Source organism: Leishmania martiniquensis, chromosome 22 (genome assembly GCF_017916325.1).
Source record: "Leishmania martiniquensis isolate LSCM1 chromosome 22, whole genome shotgun sequence".
Taxonomy (NCBI): domain Eukaryota; phylum Euglenozoa; class Kinetoplastea; order Trypanosomatida; family Trypanosomatidae; genus Leishmania; species Leishmania martiniquensis.
In genome coordinates, this window is record NC_090157.1 from 477,655 (window position 1) to 495,666 (window position 18,012).

Sequence of the window (18,012 nt, forward strand, 5' to 3'; positions counted from 1 at the left end):
CGCGCTGCACACCCACGTGCAGGACCTCCTCTCGAGCATCCGTTCGATACAGAAAGTGCTGCCCGAAGTCAACATAACCCTCTACGTCCACGTGGACCTCCTGCAGTTGTGCGATGCGAATCCTCTGCTGGATGTGCCACAGCTAATGGACCGGCTCGGGGAAGTGGCCAAGGACCCCAGCTTTATCCGCCGCGTGCTGCAGGTGCGCAACCGCTGCAGCGCGGTGCTTTCGATGGAGCCCCTGCTGTCCGGGATGCGAGAGGCGGAAGAGCACACGAAAAAGCTGCAGAGCGCCTACAGCCAAGCGGCAGGCTCCGCAGCGGTGAGCGTGACGAGCCGGTCGAGTGGTGTGTCGAGCGTTCAGCGACACGCCAGCCCCTGCGCCGAGCCCCCGCCAGCTGAGGCGGTCAGCACCGCATATGACGGTGACGAGGACGACAGCGTGTGGGTCGTGCAGGAACGCATAGTCTACTGGCGGTGTGTGCAGGCTTGGATGGAGGACGTTCTGAAGCAGTTGCGCGGGCGTGAGTGGCGCCTTGTGCACCGGCTCCTTGCCCAGCGGGTGGAGACGGACTTTGTAGGCGAGTACGTGGGCTACGTGAAGCTGGTGCAGGAGTACATCGCCTTCCTGAGCACCATTCCGGCGAAACGCCTCGCCACCGTACAGGACATGAAAGAGTTCAACGATGCGGCAGACGAGATCCTCGTCGCGGCAACGCAGCCGACGCGTCTAGCGCCGCGACTGCAGCTGAGCCTTCTGACCTCGCTCGTCTGGCAGATCTCGAGGAGGTGGGTCCGAGTGATGGAGACGCAGCCAGTGCTTCTTCTTGACGAAGACCCCGACGCTGCCTCCGTCGCGGCGGCCGGTGATGCGCATGCGACGGAGCACCGAGCAGGCGTAAGCGCAACCGCCCACGCCGACCCGTTCGTGCGCCTGCAGACACTGCGCATCGCCATGCGCTCGCTACGCACGCTGCAGGCCCGTTACGTGGAGCACAGCACTCAGCTACAGCAACAGATCCGCGTGGTGCGCAGCCCACACGATCGCGTAGAGCATCCGCGTGTGGAAGCGCTGCTCGTGCGCTGCGCCGCTGTACGGGACCTGATCGAAGGGCACCTGCTCCTCATGCGGCAGCTCGGAGTTGTCTTCTCTACAAAGATGCGACTGCAGTTTACCAAGGCCAAGCGTGACGCCGTAGCAGCGACGCAGCCCCAGCAGCCAGGTGAGGAGTACGCGTTGGTGATGCAAGAAGCCTTCAACGAGTGCGTGCGCGCCGTGTGCGGGTGCGCAGAGGATCCGGTAGGCCTGTCGAGGTCGCACAAGGACGGCGTCCATGACGCGGCCGCGTCCTCTGGCAGCCCCTATCAGGGGTGCCACCGCAGCGATAATTACCTTTGGCAGACCGACCCCGCAGCCGTCCAGCGCTTCGACGCGGCTGTGCAAGAGTACCGGCGCAAGCGCAGCCAGTGCGATGACCAAATCGCCTTGGTGGTGAGTCAACTGCTGAGTAACCAGGAGCAAGCGCGTGACGACGGCCGCCGCGGCGCTGGCAGTGCAGAAGCGGTGGTGGGAGGGGTAGCTGGTGCCGGAGCGGCCTTGAAGAGCCCGCTATCCAGCGCCAGCTATGCCGACAGTCACGGCCTTCGCCTCTTCCGCACTTTTAAGAGCTTTAAGATGCTGCCCCTCGAGCGCGTGCAGCGTGTTGTGCTTGGCTATCAGGACGCCGTAGCCGAAAAGCTTGGCGCCTATGTGCGTCATATTCAAGACTGCTATGTGAATCTCGCCCTCACGAAGCAGGAGGTCCATTACAACATGGCGCGCTTCTCGGTGTCGGCGTTGGTGGCGCAGATTATGTGGGAGCAGCGACTGGCCGAGGCGCTGACGAAGTCAATGGTGCGCTTCGACTACGTCAGTGAGCATGGATGGCATCAGCTCTTGTACCTGCGGAACGTCGAGCATTACTGGCGCCTCAACGACAGTCTTGCCGAGTTCATCGGTGTCCCGCTCAACCTCCTCGTTTGCGATGAGCTGCAGCTCGACTCCGAGGTGCACGGCTGCGCGGTGGCGCTAGCGTGCCTGAGTCTGCACTACGCAGAGGAAGCGGCCGAGTGGGGGCAAGACGAGCACCTCCGTGTCGCGCGAGAACTCGTGGCCACATGCGATCCAGGTGCCCTAGCCGTTGCGCGGGATCGCTTGCTGATTGGCGGTGCGCCGCGGCTGTACAAGACCACCGCACGCATCCGCGACATACGCAGCGCGCGCGACATTATTCACAACCGCATCGCGAGCCACACGGTCCGTTGGTACGAGGAAGCGGAGAAGCGGATTGGCAGCTGTGGCCTGGACCAGCAGACGCTGCTGCTGTCGAGGCCTGTACTTGTGGCTGTAAACTGCGGGCCCCTCAACGCGCCGCACAATAACGCAGACGGCGCGTTCACAAATGAGGCAGACACCGCCGTGATGCGTCTGCAGCCCTCTGGCGGGGTCGGCGTGATGGCGAGCGTCTCCGCGACCCACGCAAACTACAGCAGCACCGGCAGCATGTCGCGTGCCAGAAGCGTCAGCCTGTCCTCTTTAGCGCTTCTGCGCGCTCAAGGCCGCAGCGCGTCGCCGTTCATGCATCGCGCCTCGCTCTTGGCGCCCGTCGGCAACAGTGAAAGTGACCTCTTAGGTGCGTCAGCGGCCGTCGCCGTGCCAAACTGGATTGTGGAAGTGGCGTTCCCATTTGAATTCCGCACCATAGCCGAGGATCTCCGCTATCTGGAGTCGTCACACCTCACCTCCACCCTGCTCAGTACCAACTCCGGAGACGTACCGGTGGCGAGCCGCAGTAGCATCAGCACTCCGGGCAGTGCCCTGTCACCGCGTGGGCGGAGCACCGCCGTCTCCTCTGGGCTCGCCTTCATGCGCGACGCCCTGCGCGCGAACGAGCTTCGATCACGCCTCGCGCACACGCTAGTGGAGCTTATTCACGTGTACTACGTCACAGTCAACGGCGAAGACACTAGCCTTGTACTCCTGGCGACAAACGAGTACCAGGAGGTGAACCGGCTCTTCCAGAAAGGCATCACGCTGCGTTGGAACGACGAGGGGCTGCTAAGCTACGTGCAGCAGCTCTCTGACACGATGGAGGCCTTTACCACGACAGTGCAGCAGGTGCGCTCCAAGACAGAGCTGGTGTACCGCAAGATCCGTGCCTTTACGGTACGTGCCTTTCACCCGGAATCGATCCTGCAGCGCGTCAGGGCACTTCGTCGCATCGTCGACGCCCTCGCCCTGCGCTGCGTGCACGCGTATCTGTGGACACGACAGATTCAGCCACTGCTGGAGCAGGCGCTGCTCACGCAGATGAAGTTTTTGATGCACGCGTGGACGGAAGACTTCCTCTCTATGCGCGGCAACGTTCGCTTCCTCGAGAAGGGTGCTGAGACAGACGTGTTTCGGCTGACACCGTTGCGGGTGCGAATGCGGGTAGTGTACAAGGAGGTCCGCCTCGAGTCCTGCTGTGGCGCGTGGCGCCACCACTGGATCAGCGAGCTCAACCGCTTCTTCAGCTGGATCGACGTACTGCCCCGGCTGTACAAGGAGGAGGAGACGCAGGCGGACATGACCAGGGCCGCTGCCGCCCTCGGCTCTGAGATGAGCACGATGGGCAGCATCAGCGTGGCGCCAAGCCGTCGTGGCAGCTCGGTGTCTGTGGCAGCAGCAATGAAACAAGGTAGCAGCGTTGCTGATGTCACGGGCGTCAATGCTAGCATCGGTGGGGCTAGCCACAACGGCAATAGCGCTGCTAGTGGCAGCGTAGCCCACGATGGGTATCAACATCTGCTTCTTCGACTTCCGTCGTCGGTGCTTGCAGAGCCGCTGCGCGCGATCGAGCAGTGTGTGCAGGACGCCATCGACACAGAGAACGAGTGGCGTAGCGGACAGCAGTTCCTGAGTATGGATGTGGCGCTCATGCAACAGCGCTTCGGGCGCGACCTGCGCCGCTGGAACCACGCCCTGCGCCTCATGCACACGGTGACGTCACGCATAATGGACTACACGCAGCCGAACAGACTTCTCGGCGGTATCGTGGTGCTCGCTCAGGAGGCGCAGATCGAGCTGGGCCGGAAGCTGGACCAGGTCAGCCAGTATGTCCACGCAAAATTCAAGGACCTTCTCGAGGGAGAACTGGAAAGTGCCTTCAACTACATCACGCGGGAGCGGGCGAAGACGGACGCACTTGACGTAATTAGGAACGGCAAAGACGCAGCCACCTTTCTATCAGAGGCGCCGCGACTCCAGAGCGAGCTGCAGAAGCTAGACAACGACATCACGCTCATGAAAGACGGCGAGGCGAGTCTGCAGAAGCTGGGCCACGTGTTCCCGGAGCATTGGATGTATGCCGCGGCGGTGCGCGAGGAGTACACAGCGCTGGCCGACCTCGTGGACCGCAAGCTCAAGGCGGTGCAGCTGCGCCGGCCCTTCTTGCTGAAGGAGGCGAAGGCGGCTGCCGACGCCGTGCAGGTGAAGGTCGCGGACCTGGAGGCGCGCTTCCGTGGCGTGGACTCGATCGCCCTCTCCAAGGACGCCCCCGTCTTGGCGGGGCAGATGGTGGCCGACATCTTCGACGAGGCCACTGCACTCAACGAGGAGGCGAAGCAGGTGACGGCAATCCAGAAGGCGCTCGGTGAGTCGCCGCAACTCTTCGCCTCCTTACAAAGGCTGCTAGCCGAAGTGACACAGGTGAGAAGCGTGTGGGGCTGCATCGCCTCCGCCTTCGCAAAGCTCAACGATCTCGGTGCGACGCCGTTCTTTGAAATGGTGCCTCGCCGGCTGCACGAGGCGCTGCTGCGCATTGATGAGGAGACGCACGTGTACGAGGCGACGGTGGAGCGCTATCAGCTGTACCAAAGCCTCAAGGATACACTGCGCCGCCTGTTGACCTACAACCGTTTAATGCAGGACCTCCGCTCCGACGCGATGTCGCCGCTAGAGCGCACCATGCGGCACTGGACGGCGCTCCAGCACAAGCTGCGCGCGCCGTGGGTGCTCACGAGCCTTACGGTGGAGAACATATGGGAAAGCGACCCGAGCGCGAACGCGCTCGCCTACAGCGAGGTGATTGAAACAGCCCAGGGCGAGCGCCGCATTGAGTTGCAGCTGCACAACATCAGCAACTACTGGAACATGTTCGAGTTCAGCATGATCGCCTACAAGAAGCAAGTGGCGCTCATACGCGGCTGGGAAGAGGTGTTTGAGCGGTTGGCTGAGGACCTGAGCACGTTCAATGGCATACGCGCCAGCCCCTACTTTGTCTCGCCGCAGCTCATCTCCATGACAAGCGACGCAGAGGCGAGGCTGGACCGGCTACGGCAGGTGCTGGAGGTGCTCCTCGACCTGCAAAAGCGCTGGGTCTACCTCGACGGCGTCTTCTCTGGAAACGCTGAGGTCCGCACGCAACTGCCGCACGAGACGGTGAAGTTTGACCGCACCAGCCGCGAACTGATGCACATCCTCCCACGCCCCCGGTCCTCCGGCGACCTGCCTGAGCTGCGGATTTCCTTCTTCCTTGACGATGAGAAGCTGAAGGCCACGCTGGAGCGACTACTTTCGCAGCTGGCGGCCGTGCAGCGCGCGCTGATGAGCTACCTCGACACGCAACGCAGCCGCTTTCCCCGCTTTTTCTTCGCCGGCGACGACGACCTGCTCGAGATCATGGGCAACAGCAGAAATCCACTCTTCCTTAACAGGCACTTGAAAAAGCTGTTCACCGCCTTGGCGTCGTTGAAGCTCGACGGCGACGTGCGGAATGCCACAACGCGACTGCGCGGCTTCGCGAGTGCCGAGGGCGAGGAAGTGCCTTTCGAATCCGGGCCCATCTCATACCGGCAGCGGCCGATCCACGAATGGCTCGGTGAGACGGAGCAGGGCATGGTCGACAGCCTTCGCGAGTCCACGCTGCGCGCCTACGACGAGCTCCTCCACACTCAAGATGCATCCCCGTACGCCTTGCTGGGGTCGATGGAGTGGATGCAGCACAAGCCGGCGCAGGTTGTGTGTCTGGCGCTTCAGCTCCTGTGGACGCGGCAGCAGGAGGACTTGTTGACTGGTGTGTCTGACGGCGGCGGCCGCCGCGCCAGTGCCGCTGACGCCCGGCGCGCGTCTTCTGCCTTGTCGCCGAAGCTGGCGTCGGTGGCAAACAACATGGAGGACCTTCTCGTTCGCTTAGCTGACAGCGTGCTGGGCAACACCGTCACTCCAAGCTCGCGATGCCGGTGCGAGCAGCTGATCACAATAGCCGTGTACCAGCGCGACGTGTCGCGCACCCTCGCCGCACGCAAGGTGGCGTCGCGCGACAACTTCGACTGGCTCAGTGTTCTACGCCTGTACGTCGTCCCCACGTGCAACCAGCAGCAGGGGCCGCACGGCGGCGGGGGCCAGTCCACCAAGACGCTGGAGTGTCGCATGGCGGATGCGTCCGTGCTTCATGGCTTCGAGTACATTGGCGCGTACGAGCGCCTCGTGCAGACCCCGCTCACGGACAAGTGCTACCTGACCCTGATGCAAGCGCTGCACACCCGCCTCGGTGGCTCGCCAGTCGGCCCGGCCGGGACGGGTAAGACGGAGACGGTGAAGGCGCTCGGCATGCAGCTTGGCCGCCACGTCCTCGTATTCAACTGCGACGACACCTTCGACTACCAAGCCGTCAGTCGAATTTTCCTTGGGCTGTGCCAGGTCGGTGCGTGGGGCTGTTTCGACGAGTTCAACCGTCTCGAGGAGCGCATCCTCTCCGCGCTGTCGCTGCAGATTCAAGTCATCCAGCAGTCCCTGCGTGCAGGTCAGCGACAGGTACAGCTGGACCACCGCGCCGTACTGCTGCACTCGAACGTGGCCATCTTCATGACGATGAACCCCGGCTACGCTGGCCGCTCAAAGCTGCCAGGCAACCTGAAGCAGCTCTTCCGCACGGTGACAATGACCATCCCTGACCGTGAGACGATCGCGGAGGTGATGCTGTTCGCACAGGGCTTCACCACGGCCGAGGCGCTCTCGCAAAAAGTGGTCCCGCTTTTTCGCCTATGTGAGGAGCAGTTTACGCGGCAGACGCACTACGACTTCGGCCTGCGCGCGTTAAAGTCCGTCCTTGTAGCCGCGGGTGACCGCAAGCGGCAGGTGATCGCCGAGTCGGGCGGGAACAGCAGCGATCGTGACCGTACTGGTGGCTTGAGTGCTGACGCGGTGCAGGAGACGGAGCGAGCGCTGTTGCTGGAGAGCATCATTGCGACTGTAGCCCCCAAGCTGGTCGCGCAAGACGTGGCATTGTTTTACCCGCTACTGCATGACTTCTTCCCCGGCAGCCCACTGCCGACGCCGCCGATGGACGACCTACGCAAGGCCGTGGCGTGCGTGTGCGAGGAAAGCGGCCTCTCGCCGGCCGCGGGGTGGGTAGAGAAGGTGTTGCAGCTGTACCACACAAAGTCAACCCGGCACGGTGTCATGATTGTCGGCCCCAGCGGCACAGGGAAGACAATGGCGTGGAAGGTACTGATGGCGGCCATGGCTCGCCTCGAGCGGGCGCTGCAGATGCACGCGTACGTCATATCCCCCAAAGTCCTCAGCAAGAGCGAACTCTTCGGCACCTTCGACGTGACGACGCGCGAGTGGCGCGATGGCGTCTTGACGGCTATCCTGCGCAGGATCATCGACGCCGAGGAACAGCAGCAGCTTCCGGAGGAACTGACTCTGGCGGAGCACGACGATACCGACCACAGCGTCGCAGCAGCGTCCTCGGTGGCCACACCCACAAAGAGAGAGGAGGAGATGGGTGGTGATGCACAGAAGCTCAAGGTCGTCACCGAGAAGACGCGCACCTCGACGAGGCGGGGTGCCGCTCGCGACAGCGCATCCGGTCCGCTGAAGGCGGAAGGCTCGGCGCCGCGCAAGGAGCATTGGATTATCCTCGACGGCGACGTGGACCCGGAGTGGGTGGAAAATCTAAACTCGGTGATGGACGACAACCGATTGCTCACGCTGCCCAATGGCGAACGACTTCCACTGCCGCGCTCTGTTCGCATCATCTTCGAAGTGCAGGACCTGCTGTACGCGACACCAGCGACGGTGTCGCGCTGCGGCATGCTGTGCTTCAGCGAAGGCGTAGTACCGCTGTCAGGGCTGCTGGCGCACGCGTATCACCGGCTGCAGGAGCAGCCAATCGTCGACGCGCGCGGTCGGCACCTGCACTGGAGCACTGACTACATGGTCGACCTCTCTGGCACGCGGAACGCGCTCTGCGTGGACTGCATGGTGACCGGTGAATACGGCAAACTGCACCACGAGCTAATCCTGACGAACGTCACGGCCAGCTTCGAGGAGGTGATGGTGGGCAGCCTGTCGCAACATCGTGGCCGCGGCAGCACCGGCGACGAGGACACCAGCGCCCCCGGGACGTCGCAGCAGAGCACGCAGCTGAGCAAGGACGTGACACTGCCCAACGACAGCACCGCCGAGCTTGCCGCGGGCGACACCCTCTACGGCACTACGACCTTCGGAAGCCTCCCTCTGCTCCTCAGCGCCACAGTTCTGGGCGCCAGCACGCTCCGCCGCAGGCACCCGGATGCGGAGCGTATCCAAGAGGTCATGGTCAGCTCGTGGGCCGAGGCCTTCGAGAAGAATGGCGCCGTGCTGCGCGGGCTTCAGCTGATGAAGTCGGCGGCGTTTCAAGATGCCTGCGTCATGGTGCCAGGCGACCTGCAGAGCATCCACAGCATAGTGTCCTTCCTGGTTCACGGCGTATGGCGCACCTTCGAAACTGAGCAAGAGAACAACGGAGACATCTTCAGCGACGCCGCGCTGCAGAAGATCGCAAGGAAGGTGCTCTCCTACGCGATCTTCTGGGGTCTGGCCTCGGCCATGGGCCTTGAGAGCCGCATGAAGCTGGCGCAGGAGCTAGGACTGCGGCCGACAGTCGACGGAGTGGTGCAGTCGATGGTGGAGGTGGAGGTGTGCTACCGCACGGGCGAGTGGCAGCTGATCCGCAACCGCGTCCGAGAGACCTCGATCCTGGCGGAGCAGGTGGGAGCGAATGACACCGTCATTGCCACCGTCGACACGTGCCGGCATGAGGACCTACTGAGCGCGTGGCTCGGTGCCGGTCGCTCCGCCATTCTGTGCGGGCCGCCGGGCTCTGGCAAGACCATGTCCATCACAACGGTGCTGAATCACCTGCCCGAGTACGAGGTAGTCTTCCTGAACTTCTCGAGCGGCACGACGGTGTCGACGGTTATGAAAGCGTTGGTGCAGCACTGCTGCGTGCAGGATACCTCACGCGGCCTTGTTATGGCGCCGACATCCGGCAAGCAGCTGCTTCTGTTCTGCGATGAGATCAATCTGCCGGCGCTGGACCGCTACGGCACGCAGGTGGCCGTGCAGCTGCTACGCCAGCTTATCGAGCGTAAGGGCTTTCACCGCGCGCGTGACAACACGTGGATCACCGTCGAGCATGTGCAGGTCGTCGGCGCTTGCAACCCGCCAACAGACCCTGGCCGTGTCCCACTCAGCGCACGCTTCCTGCGCTGGGCGCCGGTGCTGTTCGTTGACTTTCCCTCTCCCGAGTCCCTCACGACCGTCTACACCGCCTACTGCCGCGCCATCTTGGCATGGAATGAGCGTCTCCGCGGGCAGATCGCCGCGTGCTTGGCGCAGGCGATGGTGAAGATGTACCGCGTCTCGCAGGCCCAATTCACACCGGTGCAGCAACCACAGTATCTCTACTCCCCCCGCGAGCTGTCGCGCTGGTCTCGGGCGCTGTACGAGGGCGTCCTCACCTGGGACGACACGGCGCGGCGCCAGCTCAGTGTCAGCCAGCTCGTGCGCCTCGCCGTGCACGAAGGGCTGCGCGTGTTCGCTGACCGTCTTGTCACGGCGGAGGAGCGGGCATGGACAGACACGGCCATTGTCAAGGCGTTTCGCGAGTACTTTACCGACATCGACAGTCACGCGTTCGACCAGCCGCTGCTGTACTCAACGCTGCTCTCGCGCAGCTACACAGACAGCCCACGCGAGCAGCTGCGAGCATACGTGAAACAGAAGTTGATGGCCTTCAACGAGGAAGAGTCGCTTGGCGACTTGGTCATCTACGATGCGATGATCGACCACGTGGTTCGCATCGACCGCGTTTTGCGCCAGCCCCTCGGGCACCTGCTCATCGCCGGCTCCTCTGGCGTTGGCAAGACAGCCTTGACAAGGTTGGTGGCGTGGATGCGCGGCTTCTCAACCTTCACGCTCATGCTGCACCGCGGGTACGACTTGAACGACTTCGAGCACGACCTCCGCGGGCTGCTGCGCCGCGCCGGCTGCAAGCGGGAGCGTATCGTCTTCCTGTTTGATGAGTCCAATATCCTGCAGCCGAGCTTCCTGGAGTACATGAACGCCCTGCTCGCCTCTGGCGAGGTACCGGGCCTCTTCGATGGTGAAGAGTGGTCGACCCTCATGCAGGAGGTGCGGGATGCGGTGCTGGCGAGTCAGAGCTGCTATGCCACGTCGCGTGGGGCTGGTTCTGTTTCGGCAGGAGAGGCAGGTGGCCGCGCCGGCGGTAGTGACGGGGAAAGCCGAGAGGGGCCCCTGTCCGCCGGTCGAGGAGACCACCGCGGGGGTCTGAACCGCAGCGACAACGGCGATGGCGCCAGCGGTCGACAGCGCGCCTATGGGGTGGTCGCCGGCGCCACGGCGTCAGAGGACTTGGTGGACGTGCACAATGAAGCAGATCTGTATCACTGGTTCCTGAGAAACGTGCGCGAGTACCTGCACGTCGTGCTCACCATCAACCCCTCCTCAGGTGAGCTCACGTCGCGCACGTTGGCGAGTCCGGCGCTGGTAAACCGGTGCACCATCGACTGGTTTGGTGACTGGGACACGACGACGCTGCAGCAGGTGTGCCAAGAGCGGATTCAGCGTCTCGCGCTATTGCCAGTCTGCCACGGCGTCTTTGCCACCGAGGCCGAGGCGAAAGAGGCGGTCGTGGAGAGCCTGTGCGCCATCCACGTCTCCACGCAGCACATCAACCAAGCTCTGCGCGTGCGGCACGCAAATCAGGGGACCTTTGTCACACCGCGCCACTTCACCGACTGCGTTTCGCACTTCGTGAGTATTTGCCAGGAAAAGCATAAGGTCTCCAATGATGCGCTGGCGCACCTGCGCAGCGGTCTGAAGAAGCTGCAGTTGACCGCGCAAGAGGTGGCGGCGCAGCGCGCCATACTGCAGGACAGCGAGGCTGAGATCGAGGCGAGTAGCCGGCGAGCTCAGGCGATGCTAGAGCGCATTGTTAGCGAGACCGATGTGGCGAAGCGTGAGAAGGCGGCAGCGGAGGACATGGAGCGGCAGCTACAGGACGAGCACGCGCAGATATCTGACGACGCGCAACGCCTGTCCATCGAGCTCGCGGAGGCGGAGCCGGCACTGCGGGAGGCCGATGCGGCGCTCAGCACGGTGAGGCCTGAGTACCTGCGCGAGATCCGCGCATACGCGATGCCGCCGCCGATGGTGAAGCGCACGTTGGAAGCTGTAGGGGTGCTAATGGGGGAGAAGAACTGTGAGGACTGGGACTCGCTGAAGAACTGTATCCGCCGAGACGACTTTTTGGCGAGCGTGCGCAGCTTCCGCCCCGACGAGATCAGTGAGCCGGCCCGCGAGCGCGTGCGGGGCATGATGCGGGACAGCAAGTTTACCGTGGAGGCCGCGTATCGTGCCTCGAAGGCGGCGGGGCCGCTCATGCAGTGGGTGTTTTTTCAAGTGAAGTACTCCGCCATCTACCAGCGTGTGGCGCCAGTGCGGTCGAAGATCGAGAAGCTGATTAAGGCACGCGACGTGAAGCTGAAAGGGCTGGGGGTGGCGCAGGAGGAGGTGCGCCAGAAGGAGAGCTCCTTGCAGCAGCTCAAGGGCGAGTACCAGAAGGCGACTGCTCAAATTGCGGAGCTACAGCAGCGCATCGCCGCCGTCTCGGCCAAGTGCAATCGCGCGCAGACAATCCTGCGACAGTTGCTCGACGAGCGGGACCGGTGGGAGAGGGAGGTGCAGAGCTTTGACTCGGAGGCACGCACAACGCTGGGCGACTGTGTCATGTCCGCCGTCTTCCTCGCTTACACCGGCTTCTACGACGAGCACACGCGCGAGCGCGTCCTGATGCCACGCTGGGTGGCGTGTCTGCAGCGGGCCACCATCCCCGTCCGCAAGGGCCTAAGCGTCACGGAGTATCTATCCCCCGCGACGCAGCAGCTGGCATGGGAGGAGGCGGGGCTGCCCAAGGATCGCTTGGACATCGACAATGCTGCCATCATGCACCGCTGCCAGCGTTACGTGCTGCTGATCGACCCGACGGGCGTCGCGACAAACTTTGTCCTCCGCTACTACGCGGCCAAAAAAATCACCAAGGCCTCGTTCAGTCGGCACGGCTACATGAAGCAGCTCGAAATGGCGGTGCGCTTCGGCTACCCAATTCTCATGGAGGACGCCGAGCACCTCGACCCCGCCGTGTTGCCGCTCTTGAATGGAGAGGTGCGCTGCCATGGCACGCGCTACATCACCCGCATTGGCCCGCACGAGGTGGACCTGGCACCGTCGTTCCGTCTACTGCTGCACACACGCAACCCCAACTTTCAGCCGCCGCCAAACCTGGCTGGGCAGGTGTGCGTAGTGAACTTCACCATCACGCTGTCCTCACTGCAGTCGCAGTGTCTGCACTACACCCTTCTGCACGAGCGCCCGGACGTGGACGAAAAGCGCACAAAGCTGCTCCGAGCGCAAGGCGAATATCAGCTGCGCCTTCGCGTGCTGGAGGATAAGCTGCTCACCCGCATCGCCGAGACCGAGGGCAGCTTGTTGGACGATGACACCCTTATCGAGAGTCTGACAGAGTTGAAGGAGGAGGCCACACGCATCGCGGGCGACATCGCAGACAGCGAGAACTCGATGCGCGAGATTCGCAGCGTGGAAGATATGTACCGCCCCATCGCAACGGTAGTTGCGCAAGCGCACTTTGCGCTGCAGCGCTTCGAGGAGCTCAATCCATATTACTACTACAACGTTCGCTTCGTTCTAAGCGTCCTGGACGACGCGCTTCGGGCGCTGCCGGCGACGCGCGCGCCAGCGGCGGATGCGGGCCTGCGTCTGCAGCAGCTCACATACGCGATCTTTGTGCTCCTGCACCGACGCGTGGTGCGGGGAATGTTTCACGAGGACCACCTCGTGTGGGCGTTGCGTCTCGCGCAGCTGCGAAGTGCAATGGGCACCACCGGCGCTGAGTCTGCGCCCGCCTCCCTAACAGTGGCGTCTGCGACGGCGTTCCGCAACGGCAGCGGTGGTGACTCGGCCGTGATGCCGTATGAGTGGGAGTGGATCTTATACTGCCTGCGTGTCGCAGGCAGTACTGCCAACGCCGGCTCCCCGTCGGCAGTGACATCCCGCACAACGACCGCAGACACCTCAGAAGATGGCGGTGCCGGCAGCGCGCTTGCCTCCGTGTCGGCATCGGTCGCTCTTCCGCCAGTGGTGCGGCGCGCCTGTCCGGCGTTGGGGTTGCAAAGCTGTCAAGCGCTTGCCCTCCTGCTCGAGAAGCCCGCCTTCAAAGAGGTTCGTCAGACACTGACGACGCAGGCATCTGCATGGGAGGTGGTGCTCACATCCGCATCGCCAGTTGCAACCAGCGAGACGGCGCTGCCTGCGGAGTGCTTTCCTCCTGGTGCCAGTCGCGTGCGCAGGCTCTTGTTGTTGGCGCTCATACTGCTCAACACGCGCCGTGATGCCTTCGTCGAGGCGGTGCGCCAACTGCTGGCGTCATTTTTCTCGCCGAAGGAGATGGGCGCAGCGGCAGCGCCAGCCGCGGCGGCTGGCACGGAGGGTGTGGCCGCCCTCTTCACGGAGGATTTCTTTGCGCCGCAGACGAACGATCTTGCGGACGGCATCATGGCAGAGCTATCCGCCGCGACGCCGCTGCTGATGGTGGCCGACACCATGTTTGATCCCGCCCTGCGCGTGGAGGAGCTGGCCAAGCGGACGGGTGCGAGCCTCTACGTGGTGGCGATGGGCAGCGTGGAGAGCATTGTAAACGCAGACCTGTACCTGGCGGATGCAACAAAGGCGGGGGGATGGGTGTTGCTGAAGAATGCCCACCTGGCGTGCGGGTACATGGATCAGCTCGAGAAGCAGTTGCACTTTCAGCGGAGCGAAGGTCAGCTGAACAGTGAGTTCCGCCTGTTTCTCACGGCGGAGCGAGACAGAAGTGCCTCAGTGCCGTCCACGACAGGCGCGACGGCAACAACAGCAGCAGGGGCCTCGTCCAAGGCGCTGCCCATCAACCTCATAGAGTCCTCCGTCGTCGTGGTCTACGAGGCTCCGCCAGGTATGCAGTCTTCTCTCCTGCAGACCTACGGTGAGTATCCCGCAGTTGCTGCGGCGGCCTCCGACGGCACCGGCGCATCCTCGGTTGTCACACATGCTGGCGCCGCTACCGCAAGCAGCAGCACCTCACTTCAGCGTCTATACTTGGCCGCGGCATGGCTGCACTCCGTCATCATCGAACGCATCCTCTACAAGCCTCTCGGCTGGAGTGAGGCGTACGAGTACACCGAGGTGGAATATCAGCGGGTCATGCAGGCGGTGCAGGCGTGGAGCTCGACCGCGGCAGCATCGACAGCGCCGGACAGCGGCGCCGATGTCTTGGAGGTCTCGTGGGACGCCCTCCGTGCCATCGTCGCCACCACTGTCTATGGTGGCAAAGTCAGCAACGTTTTCGACCAGCACGTCCTCAATGTCTTCTGCCGAAAGCTGCTTCGGCCGGAGACTCTACAAGACGCGGCGCAGTTCGTCTCCAAGGCGGCGGCGGCGGCGGCCGGCACGCCGCTGCCACCCATTCTGGGGCGCACGCGCACAGAGCTGCTTCAGTGGATTCACTCGCTTCCCGGCGGCAGCAGCGATCCGGCGTGGCTGGGGCTGCCAATCGGCGCTGACCGCATGACGCGCGCGCGCAGCGCCACAGAAGTGGTGGAGCGCCTGTCCCTCGTGCAGAGTGTCCTGGACGACGAGCTGACGTTCGCTGACATCGAGAGCGACGCCCAAGCCACCACAGGCGGCACGGCGGCTCCGTCGCCCAAGGGAGGTGTACTGCGGTCTACGCGGTGGGCCGCCAAGGTGCAGTCATACTGCGCTGCCTGGCACCCGCTTCTGCGCAATGCGCTGCAGAAGCTGGAGAGCCACCCTTTCGTCGTGCAATCCGTCGCACGGCACGAGGAAGAGACTGTCGAGCGTATTAGTGCCCCAAACACCAGGGCCGCGATCAAAGGTGCGAGTCAGCCCAGTGCTGTGGTGGCGCCGCTGGTGCTCGCAGTGCAGCGTGAAGCGGTGGCTGCGGTCCAGCTCGTGCGGCACCTCCTCACGTGCATTCGCGAGCTACGAGAGGTGGTGAAGGAGGAGCGCACACCGAGCTCTGTGCACCGCGGCCTTATCGAGGAACTCATGAAGGACCGCGTGCCAGCCGTGTGGGCCGCGCACTTGCGTGGCATTCACGGCTCGGCTGCCAATACAGTGTTCGTCGGTCTCTGGTTCGCCGACGTGCAACAGCGGCTCCGGCAACTTCTTGAGCTTGCGACAGCCGCGCACGGGGGGCAGCTAGCGAAGACGCCGGTACGCCTCGGTGCTCTCTTTTCTCCGGGTGCGTTCTTGACCGCTTTCAAGCAGCACTGCGCGAGGGCGGAGAGGGTGCCTCTCGAGCAGCTGGTGCCGCAGGTTGAGGTGGCTGCAGCGACGGGTGCCGCGGCTGCCTCGGCAGCCGGCCTTGTGCCGCGGAGGGCGAACGAGATGGTCTTCACAGGGCTCGCCCTGTACTCAGCACAGGTAGATGCTGCTGGCAGGTGCGTGCTGAGCGACGACACGGCCAGCGGGGCTGCCCATGCACTCTCTTCCGCTGTTGTGCTACGCTGGAGATGGGTAAGGCGCGCCGACGGCGTCGCGGCCACAACGTCCCTGGCAGTGCGCCTGGCGCAGCAAGCCGAGCAGCAGTACAGCATCCTCCTGCCCCTCTACACAACAGAAAACCGTGAGGCACTGCTGGAGGTGCTGCAGCTGCCCACAGCACCGGGCGGCGGCAGAAACAGGGGTGACAGTGATGCTAGTGTCGCCGCGTGGTACGAGCGTGGTGTCTGCTTGGCTGCATGGTCAATATCGGAGTAAAGCCCCCCGAAGGCCCCGCAACAGGGGCAGCGATGAGTCTCTGCCGGCGCATGCTGGAGTGCGTCTATGCTTCGCTCCTGCCACCCGCTCGCGCCTCCGCATACAGAGCCTGCGCGCATACAACCCGAAAAGGTGCAGCGAATAGCGGTGTGCTGCCCCCGCTGGCCACGGTCCTGCCGCGCCTCATCACTGGTATAACCTGCGTCTGTGTCTGTGTGTCTGTCTGTGTGTGTGTGGAGGGGAGGGGAGGGGAATAAGCTTGTATGGTAGCTCATGTGCGCTTCCCTGTCTGTACAGTGGGCGGCCGATGCGTAAGAGTTGCATGCCCCGTACTACAACACAGACAGACACATCCCCAACTCGTTAGTTTCGTCTAGCAGGCAATCTAGTTGAGGCCTCGCCCTACCTTGTCGATCCCGCCACGAGCGCGTCGTCTCCCCTTCACCACCACAGCACCTTCCTGTATACGGTAGCTGGTGAGTTGTCGTCGTACCCATGCGCCACGCTCCCCCCACCCCCGCTCTCTCCCCCTCCCCTGCGGTTCCTCTCGCGCGCGCGTGCCAACCCACCCCATCCCTCTGCTATCAGAAGCGTCCAACGGGGTATATTGGGATGAGCTCTGCCTTCACTCTTCGTCATGCCCACATCGCCAGCCAGCCGGTGCAGGCGCCGCCGCCAGGGTACATGACCCTGACTGTTGTCGGCTCCGGTGTCTCTACGGGGATACCAGTCATTGGGCATCTGGGACGCGGCTGCGCCTGCGAGGACGCCGTTGCCAACCCAAGCGGGCCCAACAGTCGCAACAACATCAGCCTTCTCATCACGCTTCCACGCCACGGCTTCCCTGACTTGGCAGGGGCGCGAGCGGAGTCGCCGGCACTCGACGGGACCGTGACGGAGACCGACGCCGGCAACGGATGTGGCAGTGCTGCCGACAGAGTACCGGCCAGGGCATCCGGCTCATCACACGCGCGCTTTGCAGCGGGGATCTCCAGCAACTACATTGGTACAAAGCCCGTGGCGCACATCCTCATTGACTGCGGCAAGACGTTCCGTGACGCGTACTTCAAGGTGATGATCCGGTACAACATTCGCACAGTGGACACGCTACTGCTGACGCATGGACACGCTGACGCCATTGCCGGGCTGGACGACCTTCGTGATCTGCAAGCGATGCACATGGTGTCCACTGGGGATTGGGTCGTGGATAGCTTCGTGCCGACCTACCTCTCCCCCAGTACCCTGAGAACGTTGGAAAAGTCCGTCGACTACATCATTCGGAACAGCGTTCAAAGTGGTCGTGCGGCGTCGACGCCCACAGAGCACGCCGCGCAGCTGGCCGAGTCCCTGGCGCAACGCGAAGCGCTGGCGGTGGCGAGCGGTACAGCGCGCAAGGAGGGTGGGTGGCGCAATATCGGCATCCGCCGCAGCACTGCGCTGGACCTCTTCTGTATGAATGAAGAGCGGCCGTTTCGAATCCACCTCCCCATCACCGCCACCGCGGAGACTGCAGACGGCGCAGGAAGCACGGATGCGAGCGACGCCGCGGGTGACCTACCCTTCTACTCCTTCCCAGTGGAACACGGCAAGGGCTACATCTCCATGGCGTGGGTCTTCGGCCGGGGCACCGCCTTCAAGAGCCAACAGGCACAGCAGCAGGGGCAGCCGCAGCCGCAGGCGGAAGGGAGCTGCGTAGTGTACATCTCAGACGTGAGTGACATCCCCGCGACGTCGATGGCGTTCCTGCAAGACCTCGTCAAGATCGACGTTCTCTTCGTTGACTGTCTCTCCCCTGCTGGGCGCGTGAG

General features: G+C 63.5%; 1 protein-coding gene across 1 annotated transcript; it reads left to right on the forward strand.

Moving 5' to 3' along the window:
• Positions 1–1,243: 1,243 nt before the first annotated feature.
• LSCM1_02952 (uncharacterized protein) lies at positions 1,244–16,204 on the forward strand (the record flags this gene model as incomplete). The annotated part of the gene is made up of 1 exon (XM_067320510.1): positions 1,244–16,204. One exon carries the CDS (start codon positions 1,244–1,246, stop codon positions 16,202–16,204), a length of 14,961 nt encoding a protein of 4,986 aa, XP_067178822.1.
• Between the last annotated feature and the right edge of the window lie 1,808 nt (positions 16,205–18,012).